Here is a 19,000-nt window from a genome sequence, read left to right on the forward strand (position 1 = left end):
GTTGGGTTAGCACAGAGCTGGTTGCTTTGACTCTGAGACACAGGTTTGTTTGTTTGTTTATTTCATCTGCATGGTAGTTTAGCTTATTAATCATTATAATATTCAAGACATGATGAGGGAGAAAGCAGTCCCTGCCTTCATTGAGCTTACAGTCCTCCAGGGATACCAGACGAATATACATGAAACGAGTATAATTGTTTGCTGAACTTGTGGTTATAAGAGAAATTCTGAGAGGAAAGAAATCCATATGAACTGGGGTAGCTGGAAAATCCTTCCTGGAGGGAGTGAGTGTCGAAGGCCAGTGTAGAGAGGATTTGAGCACACACAGGTCATTCTAGGCTTGATGAGGAGGGAGAGTGAAAAACAAAAAGTAGAGGAGAAAGGAGCTTGGTTTTGGGGTCGAGAGTGAGAAGACCCAACTGATTGGAGTGAGAGTGAGTTGTTGGGATGTGTTTGAAATACATCATACATACTCTTCTAAGGAGTGTCGGGGAACCCGGGTCATGAGATTGAACGTGTGAGGTGGGCTGGGTCGGCAGTAAGAGTCAGGGTTTTTAAACTAGGAAGTGAGTAGCGGGGTGAAAGTGGTGTTTTCATCAGATTGTCTGGTAGCAGCTTGCAGGTTGAGCGTGTGGATTCGAGGCTGCTGGGGGCATCTAATGGTGAGCCGGCAAGGGCCTGGCCCAGGGTGGTGGCTGCGGGCCGGAGAGGAAGATAGCTTTGAGAGATGCCTCAGAGAGGGAATCGGTGAGCCTCCCAGCAACCTAAAGGTGGGAGAGAGAGGAGAGAAGAGGAGCCAGTGCTGCCTCTGAGGTTCCTACCCAGGACCTCAAAGAGTGGTGGTGGTGCTGGAAGAAGAGGAAGTGATGGGGAAAGGGAGCTAGCCTAGGGGATGAAGGTGAGCTCAGTGTGAACATCTGACCTGGAAGTGAACAGGTCATATGTGTAAAGATGTTCTGGAAGCTTCTGGAATTGAGAGCTTTCAGGTCCTGTGTGAGGGGACCTTGGGAGTGGTCCTCCCAGACTCCCCAGGTGATGCCCTGAGGGTGTGAACTCGCCAGGAGTGTGAGTGTGCTCGGGCCGACAGGCCTGCAAAGGAGGGAGACCTTAGCCCTGTCCTGCCGGGAGACCAGTTCTGCTGTGTGAGACTCTCGTGCTGATGACAGGAAGAAGGTCTACTGTCCAGAGCAGCACAGGGAGAAGTTAACCAACACACGAGCTGCTGTGTCTTGGGAGCATGCCAGCAGTCCTCTGATATTTTACCAGTGCGTCTTTGAATTTAACTCTACGGCCCCTTAGTCCTTGACCCTCCAAAGACCAGCCAGTCAAGACAAAGGTCTTCAAGACCTCTAGCTCCCTCCGCACACTGAGAAAAGAGGCCCAGTCCCACCATAGCAGTGCCACTGCAGCAGTGTTTGTGCTGACACTGCTTCCGCCTCATAAACGTGGGACCCTTCACTGCACTCTGGCTTGAATTACCCTATAAAAGAGGTGGTGAGGCCAGTGTTCTAGGGCTGAGAAGAAAATGCCATTCCTTGAGGGGAAAGAAGCAGGAGGAGCTGAAACAAACAGCCCTTCTTTAATCAAGCTGGCATAATGTCCACCAGGCCGTCAGTGAGACCTCAGCAAGCCGAGGGGCGCGGGGCGGGGGCGGGGGGGGGGGGGGGGCAGGGGCAGCCTATGTACAGTAAAAGGACTTGCCATCAAACGGCAACAAGTCTCATACCCTGCCCCGGACGGTGACCCTTCCTGCTGGAATTCTCCCCTCTGACCTCCAGATCATTAATCCCGAGGCTGCCAAATGACAGTCATCCATCACGCCTCCTCACGAGCATCCCGGCAGCCCGAGAAAGGAGCCTGGCCCCGCCCTCCCTGCTGTCCCCCAGTGCTCATTAGTGGGCCTTCCTGCTCGGTGCCAGGTTTCCTAATCAAGTCCCTGGCTCCTCTCACTTCCCTTCGGGGCCAGTGGGCGGAAGCGGCTCTGACCCTCCCTCTTTCACAGGCCAGGGAAGGGTTGGCATAATTAGTGGGAAGAGAATTGTTGAGTGGCTTTTCATCCCCCTGTGGAGACCTGTGTGCCCAGCCGCTCCTTTGACATGGTGGGGACACAGGAGAGAAAGAACCGTTTCTCCATCCTGCAGCGGGAGAAGAGATGAGGAGAAAACAGGCAGTGTGCAAATAAAAACACAGTTATAAACTGCACTGAGAGCTGCAGAAGAGAAGCCCAGGGAGCTCTCCAGGTGGACCATGGGGCAGGACCTCCTCTGTCTTGGGAGTGAGGGAAAGACTTCCCTGAGGAGACAGCTGAATGGCTTCTGAGGGCTCCAGAGGACTGAGTTGCCAAATCATTAAGACAGAATCTGGAATCATACTGTTATCCCCCCAAAAAAATTTTAAGTCAACTAGTCTGGCCCTCTTACTTACATGTGGGAAACAGACCCAGAGAGGCTATGTGTTTTACGCAAGACCACACAGCCTGTGAGTTGGACCTGTCTTTCTGTTCTTCCCAAGGAGAACTGACAGCTAGTCTGATGGCTTCCAGGCTTTGGGATTTTGAGTCAAAGTATACTTCTAAGCAGATTTACTTACTTATTTATTTAAATTAATTTATTTGGTTGCACTGGGGTCTTAGTTGCAGCAGCCAGGCTCCTTTGTTGCGGCTTGTGGTCTCCTTAGTTGTGGCATGAGAACGCTTAGTTGCGGCAGGCATGTGGGATCTAGTTCCCTGATCAGGGATCGAACCTGGGCCCCTTGCACTGGAAGCATGGAGTCTTACCACTGTGCCACCAGGGAAGTCCCTCTAAACAGATGTATGAACATATTTCAAGTTTAGCAAAAGATGGGCATCCACAGATGTCTTCTCTGCGTGATAATGACACACCCCTCTCTTCCTCTCTTTGCACAATCGCAGGCACCCCCATCAACCGAATCCCCATCATGGCCAAGCAGATCCTGGACCTGTATATGCTGTATAAGCTGGTGACCGAGAAGGGGGGCCTGGTGGAGATCATCAACAAGAAGATCTGGAGGGAGATCACCAAAGGCCTGAACCTGCCCACATCCATCACCAGCGCCGCCTTCACCCTGAGGACCCAGTGAGTGGCCAGAGCCTTGGGGCAAGGAAGTTGAGGCTGGAGAAAGGGGATGATTTAACCTAGAGGAGAGGAAGGAAGGAAATTCCACTGTATAGTGAGCAAGATGGGCGGAATTCCCAAGAGAGCCAGGAGCTTTCTGAGATGAATCCCTCACTAACCTAAGTAACGAGAGCGCCCCTTGCGCAGCATCTCCTGTGTGCTGCTGCTTCACTCTTCCATCTCATTCAAACCTCACCAGCAACCCCGTCAAGTTGGTTTTGTCCCTGTTTTCCAGATAACAAGAACTGGGTCTCAGAGGTTAGATCGTTTGGTCAGGGCCGTACCAGGTAGTGATCAGGCCGAGATTCACACCTGGGCCTCTGTCTCTGAAGTCCACACTCTTTCCAGGACATCGTCTCCCACACGGCACCCCCCACCCTACGTCTGGCCCTTCCTACCTGACATTCAGCTTGCCCAGCAACAGTGGACCCAGAGGCAGGCAGGCAGGCTGGCGCCACTGGGATTGATAACCTGTTTTTCTGCCCACTTGAGTTAATGACAAGGGTGATGGAAGCAGTGAGAGCAGGAGCAGCACTGGAGAATGAGGGCCAAGGGGGAATCTGTTCTTTCGGAACTCTGGACGTGCTCTGTGAAAACTACGGAAAGATCAGCTATGTACAGGTTACGTGGCATGTTAAGGCCTTGTTGAAAGTAGAAGGGTTTTATGTAGTGAAGCTGTTCCAGCAGAAGCTGGAAATAGAGCAATAGCCAGCACAGCAGTCCTTCTCCCAAGGTTCTTGGGTAGAGAATTGCTTCTTGGGGCATCTGACATGAAAAGGGACAGCACTTCTAGGTCCACACAGAGTGGGAAGAATTGCTCCTGTCTGAACAATGGTTAGGAGATCAAGGAGCCAGAAACATTGCAAAACATGGCATTTCTCCTTTCTCCCAGGGCCTAGGAAGGTGCCACACGCACATGAAATGTTAGCGAAGCTGTCTATTTCCCTTATGAACCACGCCTCCAGTTCGAGCCGCATTTAGAATTGGGGAGCAGTTAGAGGGCCTGGGGTGGGGCGTCCAGGAGGTTCCTCTTCTTCAAGGGCACCAGGCTGTGCTCCTTTTTCCTAGGGGACAGAGCCTGCCCCCCAGAGGCCTCTTCCAGAGATCCATTGACTTAAACTGGGCAGTCCTGGTGCCCCATTTTGGATGACTGACTTCCTTCCTTCCTTCCTTCCTTCCCTCCTTCCCTCAAGGTATATGAAGTATCTCTATGCCTACGAGTGCGAGAAGAAAGCCTTGAGCTCCCCAGCCGAGCTCCAGGCAGCCATTGACGGCAACCGCAGGGAAGGCCGGAGGCCTAGCTACAGCTCCTCCCTCTTTGGCTACTCACCCACTGCTGCCTCTGCCGCTGCTGCTGCGGCCCCTGCCCTCCTCTCCCCACCCAAGATCCGCTTCCCCATCCTTGGACTGGGCTCCGGCAGTGGCACCAATGCCAGTGGCCCTCGGGTATCCCCAGCAACCACTCTCAGGAAAGGTCTGCAGGGCCCTTGGGAGGAGGAGGGGCAGGGAGGAAGGGCGCCAAGTTCCCGGGTCCAAGACACGGGTGGGAGGGTGGGTTATGAATTGGGTCCAGCTCTGGTGCCTTTGTCAGGTGATGGAGTCCCAGTGACAACCATGCCCGTGCCAAATCGCCTGGCTGTGCCCGTGACCTTGGCCGGCCAGCAGGCCGGTAGCCGGACGGCCACGCTGGAGCAGCTGCAGGAGCGGCTGGAGTCAGGGGAGCCCCCTGAGAAGAAGGTGTGCAGGCTGTCGGAGGAGGAGCAGCGCCTGGTGCAGCAGGCCTTCCAGCGCAGCCTCTTCAGTGTGGCGCGGCAGCTGCCCATGAAGATCAGGATCAACGGCAGGGGTGAGCGCCGGGCCCACGCGCCAGACCCCAGCTCCGTCCAGGGGCCTGCGGTGGGGCCCCTCTAGGTTCTGGCCCCCAGAAGGATCTAGAGGCCAGAGAGACACCTGGGGCTCCGGTGGCCACAGAGATCTCAGTGCACCAGACTGAGGTCATTTTCCAGGGGACCTTCAGTGGCCTCAGTCGCGCCCGGTTCTCTAGCAAAAGGGAGAAACAGTTGTTCGAGGAGGAGGAGCAGGAGACTCTGAGGGGCGGCTGCTGTGTCTTCCCCGTCTCAATGAAAGGGCTCGCCCTTCACCCCAGTGCCTCACTGTCTGGGAGAAAAACAGCGCCTCCATTCCAGAGGCTCAGCGAGGGAGGGGCCAGATTTGCCTCCGGCCAGGCTGCCAGTGACCCCGGGGAGAGAGGGAAGGAGGAAATACAAGTTCGGCAGCATAACCGGCGTCTTTTCCCTTCCCCTCCACATTTTTCAGGTGCCCCACCTTCTCATCCCCCGAACCACACGCTCCACATTGCTGTTCCCCTTTCTCTCCTGCCCCCCTCACACACATTTTCTTTGCCATTCTTGACTCTATCTCAGAACAGACATGAGCAAGCACGTGCTGGGAGGGAATCAGGTGTGAAGAGAGCTGTGCATATTCCCGGGCAGCCCCTCCCTGTCCCACTCTCCCCTGGCGAGGAGCCAAAGGGAACTGGCGGTGACAGCCTGGACAGCAGGGCTCTGCCCTGTTAACCACTCAGGCCAGGTGCCCCTGATCCTGCTGAAGCCAGAGGCTAATGGACAAGGCAGCTCATCTGGAAGAATTCTTGGCTCTTCAACATTGTGAGAGAGCAGAGTCTCAAGTGAGCCAGGGGAGGCCCTGTGTGCAGGCGCCTGCAGCCTTCCACGAGCCACAGACGGCTCAGATTGAGGGGCAGTGCCAAGTGCTGGGCAGGTCGACCCTCTCCTTGAGGACCTCCCAGCCTGGGCAAGGGAAGGAGGAGGCAAGGCGAGTTCTCAGAGTGGGGGGCTGGGTCTTAGTGGTCTCCGATGCCCTGCCTGGTGGATAGTGGGTGCTCAGGGTTGCTGAATCTCATTGAAAGTGTCAGTGTCCAGCTGCGAGCTGAGGTCAGCCTCCTTGCCTGCGCAAGCCCTCTTCTCTGAGAGCAGAGGGAGTTGGGAAGGTGAAGTGGCTCAGTGGAGAAAGCAAGCGATAGGACCTTGACCAGCCTGGCGCTCCTGCCAGACCTTACAATCGGCGGAGGTTATACAGGTGCTTTCTAACTCTGGGAGGCCTCAGCCTGCTGTGGCCAGGCTGGGAGAGCTTCAGAGGGGACGACAGAAATGCTGGAGGGCTTGACCGGGCCTGCTGTCTCCCTTGTCCCCAGCAGAGGACAGAGCAGAGGCCTCGGCTGCAGCGCTGAACTTGACCACGAGCGGCATCGGGAGCATCAACATGTCCGTGGACATCGATGGCACCACTTACGCAGGTGAGGCTCTTGGCGCTCTGAGGGAGGCGGCGGGGTGGCAGCCAGGCTCAGCGCAGCTCCCTGCAAGGCCCCTTCGTCACCCTTCTGTCTGAACACCTCCCCAGGGGCAGCTTCCTTTCATGCAGTCTCAGGGTTCCAGAGGTAAAGTAGTTCTGGATGAGGAGGGCTGAGGGTTGCTAACAGGATGACGATCCCCTCCACCTTTGACAGAGTGATAGACACCCTTTGTCGAAACCTTTTCGACCCAATGGTTGGCTCCTTAATTGAGAAAGTCATTTAATGTAAAGAATCATAACCAGCTCTGTCCATGCCTTTAATATTGTTAAATCAGAATCCACCATTACAGTCTTCCAGAGCATGGGTATCCTTTCTCTCACTGATTCAGCTCTCTCTTCCTAAGCATCATCTGTCATGGACCAAGAACTGACACAGGCAAAGGAATCTGAGTGCAGCAGAATCAGCCTATGTTTCCCCAGTCTTTTACAGTTGTCTCTCCCTAAATCTAATTTGGCAACAGTTTTTTATTGGTTGGTTGGTTTAGCACCTTTACCAAGACCTTCCAAGGTGTTCAACTTAGTTTTCATAGAAACAGCAATCCTTTTCCCACTCCCATTTCGTTGATTTAGAGAGGAGTTTGGGAACAGACCCAGCTGACTCTTGTTCAGCACAGCTTGCTGAGTGGGAGCCGCAGAGCAAGGGCACACTAGCCAGTGGCCTCCTGCCAGGAGCCCAGGCATCAGCCACGTGTTTTAGAGACGGCATGGGGAGGTGCCCAGTGGAGGGGGTTAGAGCTGCACCTTCTATCAAAACCCGGGGCATTTCCACAGGCCATGCTTCTGTCCCTTTGAGTGCTCCTGCTCTGGGGGCTGGGGCCAGGCCCCCTCGGGACGCCACCGTGAAGGCCTCATGCTCTGGATCGCTGCCGAGCCACCTGCTGGGGGCATCACGGTTGGGACCAGGAAAGGCAGCCTGCAGAGAAGCAGGGATGCCAAGTTGCCTTGGCAATCACCACAGAGTCGGTGCTTCAGAGACCACGCCACGTTCAAAGGTCTCTGCCCAGCACAGACCCCTCAAGGAGACTGGGCAAGCCGGTGGGTGGGGCCTGGATGCCCTTTGCCTTCTGGTGGTGGTCGAGGAGGTTTGGGGGTTGGGTGTGGGTCCGTGGGGAAAGCAGGGAAGGGGGACGTCAGTGCCTGGCTCCTCATCTCCTCTCATCCTCTCTCTCAAGAGAGGAGGATGCGTCTCCTTCTCCCTCAGCATGGGGAGCAGTCAGAAGAGAGTGAAGGCTCCCCAAACCTCACCTGCCTCAATCCTGTCCCACCTGGGTCCTTTTTCAGCAGCTACGCAGTTGCCCAGGCCAGGAACCTGGAAGTCGTTCCTGGGAGCCCCTCAGGTCCATCGCCCCGCAGAGCCGAGCAGATGCCACTGCTCTGCTCCTTCCCCTGCTGCATCCTCCACGGCCCTGGTTCAGGCCTCTCTTCTGTTAGAGTAGCTTCCTTGCAGGTTTCCATCCACCCACATTCCTCCTGACCCCACAGAGAGTTCTGAAATGCACGTCTCGTGATGTCCCTCCCCTTCTTCCCCTTCTTAAAACTTTCAGGGGCCTCACAGCCCCCACCGGGTAAGACCTCAGCTGCCTAGAGACACAGTGGCCCATTTCCTCACCCTCCCACCTCTCCCACCTCCTGTGACACATACCCGCCTTCAGTGCCTCCTGGTCCTGCCAGGCTGCTGCAGCAACCTCCAACACGTTTGCTGCCTTTCTCAGTTCTTCTTCTCTCAGATTTCCTCTGCCCGCCACACCATCTCCTCCTCCTCTTCACTTGGCCACTTTTTCAAGAAAGTCCAGGCATGCTCTCCCGTTGGAGCTTTTCCTGACCCGCTTTCCCCTGCCCTCCAAAGCCTCCTTTTTTCCTCACAGCACCCTGGGTACACTTCCCTTAGAGCCTCTGTGACGTTTCAGCAGAGTGACTCTGTCCCTCTCACCGGCCTGCTGGCACCTGTAGGCAGGGCAGTGCCGGCACCCAGCACAGAGGCCTGGAGCCTCACCCGGGGTTAGGCGGCAGTGCCTGCGGTGGAACGAGCTGAAGCTCACATGTCCTTCTCCCCGCCCCGCTCACTTAGGTGTGCTCTTTGCCCAGAAGCCTGTGGCCCAGCTCATCGCAGGACCGGCTCCCCAGAGCATCGGCAGCAGCGCCAGCAGCAGCAGCAGTTCTCACTGCTCGCCAAGTCCTACCTCATCCCGGGGCACCCCCAGCGCAGAGCCCTCCACCAGCTGGTCCCTCTGAGGGGCAGGACCCAGCTCCCACTCCCCACTCTCCCATCGAGGGTGGAGGAAGTTGATGCACAGAATTTACCTCATCTCATGGAGCCCACATCAGACACCATTTGGCCAGATGTTGAGAGTTTGGACGCGTCCGTCTGTCCAGGCTCCATCAGGTCCTGCTGTACTCTAGAGGCAAGGAGAGGCTGGAGGGGCCTGACAGGGCAGCGTTGTCCAATCAGGGATTGTTCTGGAGAACTGGGCGGGGTCTGTGGGCATCCAGCTTCCTCCAGGGCTCCCAGGCCACCTCCCATCCCGGGCACAGTGTATCGACAATCTGTAAGCTGACACAGGGCTAGAGGCCCTCCACATCCCTTCCCCTTTAATTTATTTCCCTTCCCCTGCCTTCTGCCAGGACCCCAGGGTCACTGGTCTCTTCCCTGCTCAGTCCCCCGATCTTTAACTCCTATGTGGGGCTGCTAGGAGCCAAGAGCATGCCTTTGTGGCCCTTCTCTACTGAGCATGGGACAGGGTCCTCCCGGCCCACCTTGCCTACCGTGTTTTGTTCCTGGAATGTGGGTCCCTCAAGTTCAGGTCTTCAAGCAGTCCTCAGGGCCGCATATCTCCCTTCTGATGGTCCCAAGAAAGGGCTCACGAGGGCAGTCTCAGGACCCTAGGCCTGCTGGGCATCTGCCGAAGGAGAGGCAGAGCCTCAGGGGCTGCCCGGGCAGGCCCTGGCACCCACTCCACTGCCCCTTTTCTGACCCTCCCAGACCTCTCGCCCCTGTTGGCCAGCTCTCCCAGGAAACAGCCCTCTTGTCCCTTGGGCCCCTCTTGTGGGGCCACCTCAGCCCTCACACCCCCAAAACCTGCCAATGTCAGGTTCATTGAAATACCTCAGATTTGTAATTGTTGATGTTTGATTCTTCAGGAAGTATTTGCATCTCTGAAATCTTTTTTATATGTGTTTGCTGACTTTTGTGTTTTTTTTTTTTACTTTAAAGTTTTTATTGTTGTTATTGTAGCACCAAAGAAATGACAGGTCACCCCCAAAGCCAAGCAAATGATTTGGTACCCCGGCCTTGCAGCCCTTCCCTAAGACCCCAGTGAGGAGGCGGGGGAGGCAGCAGGAGAGATGACTCAGGGATCACAGTGGCAGGAGGAGGTGGAACGGAGAGGCCTGCTGTCACGCAGGCTGGATCCTGAAACCACACCGGTTCTCGAGATGGCCCTTGACCCGTTCCCTCCAGAGCGGGGCAGCCCCACACCCCACTGCCCAGCTCACCGGGGCTGGGGCAGGGCGTCTCCCCTTCACTCAGCATTCCCATCTCAGGGCAGGCGTGGGCTGTGGGGGCCGTGGGCCTTGCAGAGGTCAAGCTGCCTCAGAGGGTGAGATGCTGAGAAAGCGCTGTCTCTCATCTTGGACCCTGGGGTGGAGCGGGCTGCTCCTGTGTCATAAAGAAGAGGTAATTCTCACACAAGGCTCACCTCTCGGTCAAGTAAGCCCTGCATTGTTCGGTAGAACCCCACCCACTGTGGCATCGTCGGGCTGTGGAGGTGGGAGACCATGGCGGTGCAAGCCCATGCACAGCTAACGCTCAGTCCATCTGGGAAAGGAAAGGGAACTCACACGCTTGAGCACAAAACACATACCTCAGCCCAGCGAGCTACAGCTGCACTGACTGCATCTTCTCTCTCCCCTCCCCCGCCCTCCACACTGTCTCACACTCACACGCTCACACAAACAGCCCCATACGCTGGGGGCTGACCCTCTCCGGGCCTCACCAGGCCGGCGCAGGATGTGGCAGAGAAGGGTGTCTGGGGCATGTGTCAGGCAGGGGCCCGATTGGCTGGCCCTGGGCCCACCTGAAGGCGTCACAGACATTGCGCCAGTGTGTCTTTCTCAGGGCTTTGGTTACGAGGGATGGACTCTGCCCACCTGGAGGACACAGGGACGGTGCTCTGTGTCTTCCCGGCTGTCAGATCCTCTCCCTTTCCGCAGGCAGCTTGCCCAGCCTCGCCCTCGGCAAGCCCTCACTGCTCTCACGGGCAACAGCAGGGTCTCAGCCTGGAAGCCTGAGGGTGGGAGTGCCAGCAGGTGTCCCCAAGGATGGGGCCCTGGGCCAAAAGGCGCGCTGCTGATGGTGCAGCCCTGAGGTCACATGGCAGCCGTCGGCCAGGGCCACTCTGTCCTGTTCCCCTCCCCGTCTTACTTGTATTTAACCAGGAAAAAAGTGGGATAGCACATGGGCAGCCTAGGCAGTGCATAAATACCTCAGAAGTCCTCTTGCAGCAAGTGTCTGTATATGTTGTGGTTATTTTCTATCTTACATGTTCTTGAATGTTTATATTTCAATAAACCTCTACCTCTTCACACAAGCAGGTCTTGCGGGCGCTTTCCGTGACTCTTTCATTTGACAGTAACAGGGAAGAGGTGAGGGCCTTCAGAATAGAAGGGGCTAAGTGAACTGTTCCTGATCCCTCGATTCTTCCTAAAGCCTCTGTCTTCATTGCTCACCCGTCATTCCCCCAGAGCTCTTACTCTCAGCCTGTCTTCTGTATTATCAGGGCACCTCTGATATTGCATGGTCACCAAAACCGACTCCCCTGGTGTCACATCAGGGTCCTAGCAGGCACCGGGCCAGCGGTCTCCTCCATGAGCAAACCCTCTTTGAACTTCTGCTGAATAAGTACAGTCTGCATGCTTACAGAGCTCACACTCGTGTCTGGGAGGCACACATAACTCTCTAGACGAAAACTGAGTCTTTAGAATACAGCATGACTGGGACCAGTGGACAGGTAAGTGCTGGAGCAGCTTACTAGGCAATCTCTGGAAGGCTTCCCAGAGGTGGACATGTCAGCTTGAATGAGGTTACCCACTGGAGACGTGAGGAAGAACAGAGGGACTGATACATGTGGAAACTCCGTGGCATCAAAGGACCTAGCATTGGGGAACTGTGAGTGGGGCCCAGGGTGTGGGGGGTTGGAAATAAGTGTGGCTGGGCCAGGATGGAGTCCAGGCTAAGGACATGCTGACATGTTTTAAGGAGGACATAGGCTTAGAAAGTGGCTTTTCTAGAAGGGTGATCTGGAGCTGGGAGACATTGCAGGCATGGACACCCTGGGACACTGCCACTGAAACCTAGGCCTAGACCCAGGCTGCTCAGCCTTTTTCTCTGCCACAATGCACATCCTATGAGCACAACCTGGTTTTGGCAAAACCAAAAGCAACGGGCAGAGGGGAAAGCACTGGGTGGGTTTGTGGTTGCCCTCCACCCATAACAACACACACCTCGCCTGTCTGCAGCCTCAGGCACGGGGGGTTTCTCTGCTATTTTGAAATGCTAGAAAGTGAGGCAGTCTTGAACCTCTCACTGACTTTTAAAAATCGTTTGAAAGAAATAACCAACCCTTTAGTACTTTACTAACCAATAGTTGGAACCACACATCACAACTTCCTGTGACACACCAGGGGGCTGCCACATGGAGATTCAGTGGGCCTGGTATAGGAGGAGGCCAAGAGATGAGGAGAAGCAGGGTCCAGAGACATTGGAATAGAAAGAGTGTGGAATGAATGTGAGGGGCTGCTGAGGGGGAAGTGGCAGCTGAATAAGGCTCCTGTTAGAGATAGAGAGTCTGGGAAGAGCAAGGCACCAAGCCACTGCAATTCCATTCTGCCCCAAATCAACAGAAAAAAATATAGAGTATCTAAGACCTTGAGAAAAGGACTAATTCCTCAAACTAGATCCTCCAAAAAAAGTTTATCAAAAGATACCATAAAAAAACAAAAAAAAACCTGGGAGGAGATACTTGCAACGCTAACAAGAGAGTAGTAGTCCGATTTTTTTTTTTTTTTTTAATGTTCATTGTTAAGCGAAAAGGAGGATTGAGGGGAGAGGGCAAAGTCATGAACAGCTGTTCTGCAGAAGAGGAAGTGAAATGGCTGGACCTCACTAGTAATCAGGGAAATGCATGGAAAAGTGTTCCACACCATCAGGTTGGCACAAACTGTAATCTCAAAATACCAGGCCTTGGCGAGTATGGGGGGCAAAGGGAACTGTCACAGGTTGCTGGGGGAGTGTAAATGAGCCTAATTCTGGAAAATGCTTTGGGACCTAGTAAAGTGGAACACGCACATGCCCTGGGGCCCAGCAACTCTGCTCCCAGGTTTGTACCCCAGAGGGACTCTGCATCTGCGCCCCAGGACATGGGACGGCACTGGTGGTAGTAAGGAGGCTGTGAAATGGCCATTTACTGAACACTGGTGTGAACCAGGTGTGGTTTAAGTTCTTTGCATGAATTAACTCGTTTGCTTCTCTACACATTTATGAGATGGGAGGAACGGAGATGTTGAATGACTAGCATGAGGTCCCAGAGCTGTGAGAAGAGCAGTTAGTGGCTACGCCCCCCAGAGTCCGTGCCCTAACCACGATCGAGGCAAAGCACTACATACTCGGTGTCTAATTTAACACAGTACCCAGCAGGCCTGTGAGGCAGTGACTTTGTTCATTTTACAGATGAAGAAACCGAGGAGCAGAAATGTGCACGAGGTCACACACGTAGTGAGTGGCAGGGCTGGTAATGGCAGGGCTGGTAACGGATTCTAACGCAGCTGCCCCACCTTTCCCGCATATGCCTCTTTAGTTAGGGTAGGGGTGACCCAGGGCCGCGATGAGAGGGAAGTAGAGGATGGGGGAGGGGGTGGGGTCTGATTAACGCATGTGTCGGCTCTGGCCCCACTCCCGCGCCAAGCACAGCAGGGGGTCACCTGAGGGCCCTGAGCATCTCCGGGAGCATCTTTCCCAGCCACAAGCCGCAGCCTCCCCCACTTCATTGGCCAGGGCGGGGCATGTGCCCTCCGCGCAGCCAATGGCGCGAGGGGGCGGGGCGACGGGGAAGGCCCTGGGGCCGTGCGACGCGTGGAGGGAAGCCCGGGCGCAGACCGCGCCTCCGCCTGCGTGCCTGTGAGATGGAGTGCAGGTTACTGCCCGGAGAAAAGGGGGAGCTGGTGGCTTGGGGCTTCTGGAAAAGGTTTGTAATCACCACCGGAAGGAAGGGGAGAAGGAACCGACCAGACCAGCAGGACTGGGCTGAGTGGGGGCCCCCCGCTGCGCTTGGAGACAGTGAGTACAAACCCCGTCGGCAGCTGGGCCACAGGGACACACGAGAAGGCCCAGGGGTGGTGGGGTGGCCCTCTGTGTCAGGGGAGCAAACCGGAGCGGGGTCTAGATAAGCCGGTGGCAGGCAATGCTCAGCCTCCAGGGAGGGCCTTTGGGACAGGGGGGCAGCCATCCGGTTTGGAGGCTCGGGGGTGTTTTCCCTGGTAAGGGACCCAAATCACTCAGGCCCATGTGAGTAGGAAAAAAGGAGTATTTACTCTCTGACATTAGGGTGTGTGAGGAGCCCAGGGGCAGTGGGACCTGGTCCTGGCCTCAGGAAAGGCCTGGAACCCAGAAGCGTCACCCATAGGAGGTATTCCTCCCCTCCTGAAGACCAGCTCAGTCTGCTGCCTGAGCGACAGCAAGGTGAGATGACCATCCCACAGGTCAAGTTTATGTCTTCTGCATGCATGAGACACCCCCCTGGGCTGAACCAAAATCTCTCCATCCCAATTTCACTTTCTGGGACTTGTCGGCTCTGTTTGTTCTTACTGAAATCCAGCTTTTTCCACAGAGAAAAACAGGGCGATTGACAGCTCCTCAGTTTTCTGTGTCCAGTCTTCGGCCCTGGAAATATTATTCTCTTGCCCCAAGTCCAGTGGCCCCAGGAAGGAGCCCGCCCATTGGTTCAGCTGGGTTCAGTACCCAGTGCTGGATCAATCACTGGAGAACTCGGCAGCCCCCACAGTAGCCTGTGCATGGCAGGGAGGGCAGAGGACGTTGTGCAGAGGACGATGCTGTGGAAACAATCCCCAAAATGTTCTGTCCCATCAGTCTGCCAGTGTCCCCCCCCTCCAAAACCCTGCTTCACTTAAGGCAGTAGATGGAGGGAGTGTTCAGTGACAGCATTGAGGAGGGTTCTGGGGGCATGTGGCCCAGCTGAGAGATCTGAAGGGGAAGGAAGCACACAGGAGGGTGGGGAGGGAAGTTCAGAAAAAGAAAAATGCCCAGATGACCTCTAGGAGGATGTCAAATCTAAGCTGGCCTGGCCTGTGGCCATTGACAAGGGTCCTGCTATCAAGCTCAGAATAAGCAGCATGAAGTGAGGAACCACCTTTCTGGGACAGGTTAGGGAACCAGGAGCTTAGCTTGCTGTTTTGCAAGTTACTGCCCTTCTCTGGGCAATTTCCTGTCTGTGAAATGGAAACTGTAGAGTGATCTGGAACACAAGTAAATGAAAACTCACTTTGAAAAGTCTAAAGCCCAGTGCCCAAGGCCTTCACCAGTAAGACAGAGGGTCCCAGCTATCACTCTCCTGGCACTGGGGCAATGAGTGGGCCAACCAAGCTCCAGGAGGATCCCTGCATCCTCCCTGCCCAGCTCTACTCTGAGCCACAGGGTCCCCCTGGGAAAGGGCCAGGTGGCCTCATCCACTGAGAGCCAGGAACCTTACACCGGCATGAGCATTTCGGGCCCCATGGCAAGTGGGGGACAAGGACAACCTCTGACTGCAGCCACCTGTGATAGGCCTGACAGAGATCTTGGCCTTTGGGGCTAAAAGCATAGCCACAGGGGCCTCCCCTCTCCCCAGAAGTCCTTGTCCCCACCTTGGTTTCCTGAGGCCTGTCGATCCAGGCCCTCTGTGCCAGGACTGCCTGGCTCTCTGGGCTGGGGCCAGGGGCTGACCTCCGTCTCCTGTGCTGCAGGGCAAGGCTGTGAATGTGTTCCCTGGTGGCTCTGGGCCTCAGTCTCCTCACCACCTTTCTTCCCCAGCCTGGGCACTGCCCCTGGCTGCTGACTTTTCTCAGATGCCCCTCCCCTCTGTGGCTCCAGCGCTGAGGCTGGGATCTGGGAGCAGACGAGGCAGAGGCTGACCCCCACAGAGGGCATAGCGGCAGGGCAGGTACCAGGTATGGGGTGGCTCCAGCTCTGTCCAGGGAAGGGTGGGCAGCTGAGGAATCCAGGAGAACCAGCAAGGTCCAAGCTGGAAGGACCCTTCAAGCCTCTGTTTCTTCCTCCAACTTACAGATGGAGAGACAAAGACAGAGAGAGAAACTGGGCCTGGGTCCCACAGAGAGGTAGGGGTTGCTCTGCTCGTCCCTCTGGAGAATCCCCAAATGCTCCTGCAGGAGTTGAGAGGTGGCTGGAGGCTCCTGTCCTCCCAGCACTGGAGCCCTTGATGCTCGGAGCTGTACCAGCTCCTGTTCCCTGAGGACACAGCTCCCAGCCTGAGAATCCACTGATGGATCCACCCCCCCTTCCCTCGGGATCCTCAGAGAGCAGCTGAGGCAAAGGCCAGGAGCCCCCACCCCATCCAGCTCCTCCATGCAGTGTCATAAAGAGGAGGCCCTTGATCAGAGTGAAACAGTATCCAAGTACTAACAGTAATCAACCTCCTGGTTGTGGGCATGCTACACTGTCTATCATTGGTGACTGCACATGATATCAAATTGTTTCCTGAACTTAATAAGAAGTGCAAACAATGCCTTGGTGGTGGAACAGTGGATAAACTTTCTGACTAAACCCCACACACAGTTGGTCTTGGGCACATCTCTGTGGTTTTATGGCTTTAATACTGACTCACCCAAATTGGACCCCAGGTATCAGGAAGCTCAGGGGACCCGGGAGCAGGCACTGTGCTCCGTGCACTTTCTCCTGTAATCCTGACGTCATCCTTTGAGGTAGATACTGTCAGTCAGCAGATGAGGAAACTGAGGCTTAGAGAAGGCAGACTTGCTCATGTTCACCTAGTTGGTTGGTGGTGGAGCTGACTCGATTAGAGGACTTCTTGGCTCTGAAGGCCACTCTCCTTCGGTCTCTGACCCAGGCCGAGGAACCCAGACGTCCTGACTCCCTGTGCCCTGAGAGCCCACCAAGCCACGCCTCCTCCTGCTTCGTCCCCTGGCTTCTCCTATTCAGAGAAGAGAAGGCAGACAAGGAGATACATCAGGCCCCAGGCCCAGCAGTGTCCCCCCAGGGGATGAGAGGGCTCACTTAACAGTATGTCCCCAAACGCCTCCTGCCACCTGCCCCAGATCCTCAGGGGAAGGGGAAGAGCTGTGGGGCCTGGTGAACATCTCCATGAGGGGGTTTCTTCCCCAGAGTCCCTCAGACCCGGGTGCCCCTCACCCCCGTGGTCCTCGCTTTTCCTCCAGCTCCTGCTCCAGAGTCCTCAGCTTCACAGCAAGGCTTTCTGCCACCTTTGGCGAGGGGTGGGGGGTGGGGGGGGGAGGGGGGAGGCAGTGAGCACATTCAAGGGCTTAAGCCCTGTTGGGGAGGGGGCAGTGAGGGCTTGGGACTTGACTAGGGAGTCGAGGAAGGGAAAGCCACTGGCCACAGTGTGACCAGGAATTGGCAGGGGAGACTGTGGGCCCTTCCCTGGGCGCACAGGCCTGGCAAAGGCACAGAGGTGGGGGCGTGCTGAGCACCTATTTTGGGGTGCCCTCCAGGGCTGGCCGCTGAGCCTCCAGCTCTGAGTCCTGAGCTTTCAGCACATCCCAGACTTTCTCGAGCTTGGCCCGCTTCCAGGTCAGCTCGGAGCCCACCTCCTTCAGGGAAATCTGGGAATGCGGGGGTGGGGGGATCCTTGGCTCCTGTCTTCATCTGGTGCTTCCCCAAGGGCATCACCGCAGTCCATTCTCATGGGGGCCTGCCTGGGACTACGCTTTGACCCAAAGAAGGGATAGATGGCTATCAGGTGCTGGGAGAGGCTGATGGAACAGCTCTGCCTGGGGAAGGAGCAAGATAGCCTCTTTCTTCCCCTCCAGATTTTTAGGTGACTAAAAATTTCCCTGAATCCAAAAATGTTAATGGGTGATACTCCCTCAGTGCTCCCTGTATGACTAATTCCACGCAGCCTGAGAGCTGCCTGGGGGCAGGCCCAAGTCTCCACATCCCTCTCTGTCTCCAGAGCCTCCCCTCTCTGCCTGCACTGGGTCCCTGTGTACCAGGCCGCGCCCACAGAGCCTTGACCCTGATGAACTTGCTTTGTGTTGATTAGTGAGCCCACCCAGCCAAGGAGTGAGTGCCTGGTCCCCACCCAGAGCCACCCCGAGACCATACAAGGACAGGGCAGCCGGGGGTCCAGGCTCAACTCTTGGCCCTCGGTGGAGACATCCTGATCCTGATTCACTGGTTCTTGTTGGAAAGCCTTCCCCTCCCCGCCTCCCGAGGTCACCCTACCTTCACCTCTGCAGTGGCCTCGACCTCAGTCTCAGATCCTGTTTCCTGGTCACAAGGACCGAGTGTGATCTCAGAGGGCCTGGTCCACACAGCTGCGTCCCCTGCTTGGGATGACCCACCTCCAGCCTCATCCCCAGCCCTGAGGGAGGGTAGCCAGGACCAGCCAGGCCACCTCCTCCAGGGGCTGCAGTGGCTCTGCCCCTGCCTGCACCTGAACTCTCCCCTCTGCCTCTGGTGGGGCCTGGGTTTCTCTGCGGGCCTCGGCTTTGGCAGTACCTGGGGCCTGGCGGGGACAGCAGGACCCTGGCCCCTTGCCCCCATCCCATTCTGAATATCATTAGCCCAACCAAGGCCAGTGGGCCACTCCCCTGGGACACAGGTCCTGAAGATCTGGAGAGAGTGTGACCCAGGGACAGCAACCCAATAGGTAAACCAAATAGGGTCATAGTATCACTGAGGGTCAGAACCCCAGAGTCCTGCCAACACCTGTCCCAGTGCACAGATGGGGACCTGAGCCCAAAGTTAACAGAGGCTTTGTCCAAGACCACCTGGCCACAACCCCATCTCTGTGTTCTGTGGAGCCCTGATGCCCGAGAGGCCCAGGGAGGATTCCACAGCAGCCTTCCCCACAGACGGTGGGACTGGAGGCTGAGGGGAGTGGGCTTGGCTGGTGCGCACTCAGTAAATGCCAGTCTGGTCCCCAGAGAGAAACCAGGCTGGGCCCAGACCTCCACGGGGGGCTGGGGATAGGGTGGAGCCCACCTTGCGTGCACAGACTCTGGAAGCTTGCCTGAGGTCTCTGCCCGGGGCTGTGCCTGTGGGAAGAAGGCAGGTGCCTAGGACTCAGGAACACCTGTGCTTCTTGGCCGGATGGACTGTCCAGGTTCTCATGCCCCTGTCCTGGGATGTGGGGCAGGCCCAGGCCATGCCCACCCGAGGGCACCTCACCCCTAGTAGCTCACGCTGCAGGTTCTGGTGCCAGCTGCACCCAAAGTCCCGCTCCTGCCCC

At 56.2% G+C, this 19,000-nt stretch overlaps 1 protein-coding gene across 2 annotated transcripts in view; it reads left to right on the top strand.

Moving 5' to 3' along the window:
• ARID3B (AT-rich interaction domain 3B) overlaps positions 1-11,082 on the top strand; it is a 52,963-nt gene extending 41,881 nt beyond the window's left edge. Inside the window, exons 5-9 of one of the 2 annotated variants that reach the window (XM_057725253.1) lie at positions 2,912-3,095; positions 4,328-4,608; positions 4,726-4,980; positions 6,346-6,447; positions 8,572-11,082. In XM_057725253.1, the coding sequence (XP_057581236.1) occupies positions 2,912-3,095; positions 4,328-4,608; positions 4,726-4,980; positions 6,346-6,447; positions 8,572-8,735 (986 nt within the window). In that variant the 3' untranslated portion in view covers positions 8,736-11,082. The remainder of the gene's footprint in view (positions 1-2,911; positions 3,096-4,327; positions 4,609-4,725; positions 4,981-6,345; positions 6,448-8,571) is intronic. The other variant, XM_057725254.1, reaches the window with a different exon arrangement.
• The last annotated feature ends 7,918 nt before the right edge of the window (positions 11,083-19,000 follow it).

The sequence above is a fragment of the Hippopotamus amphibius genome, chromosome 2 (genome assembly GCF_030028045.1).
Source record: "Hippopotamus amphibius kiboko isolate mHipAmp2 chromosome 2, mHipAmp2.hap2, whole genome shotgun sequence".
In the NCBI taxonomy this organism is placed as follows: Eukaryota; Metazoa; Chordata; class Mammalia; order Artiodactyla; family Hippopotamidae; genus Hippopotamus; species Hippopotamus amphibius.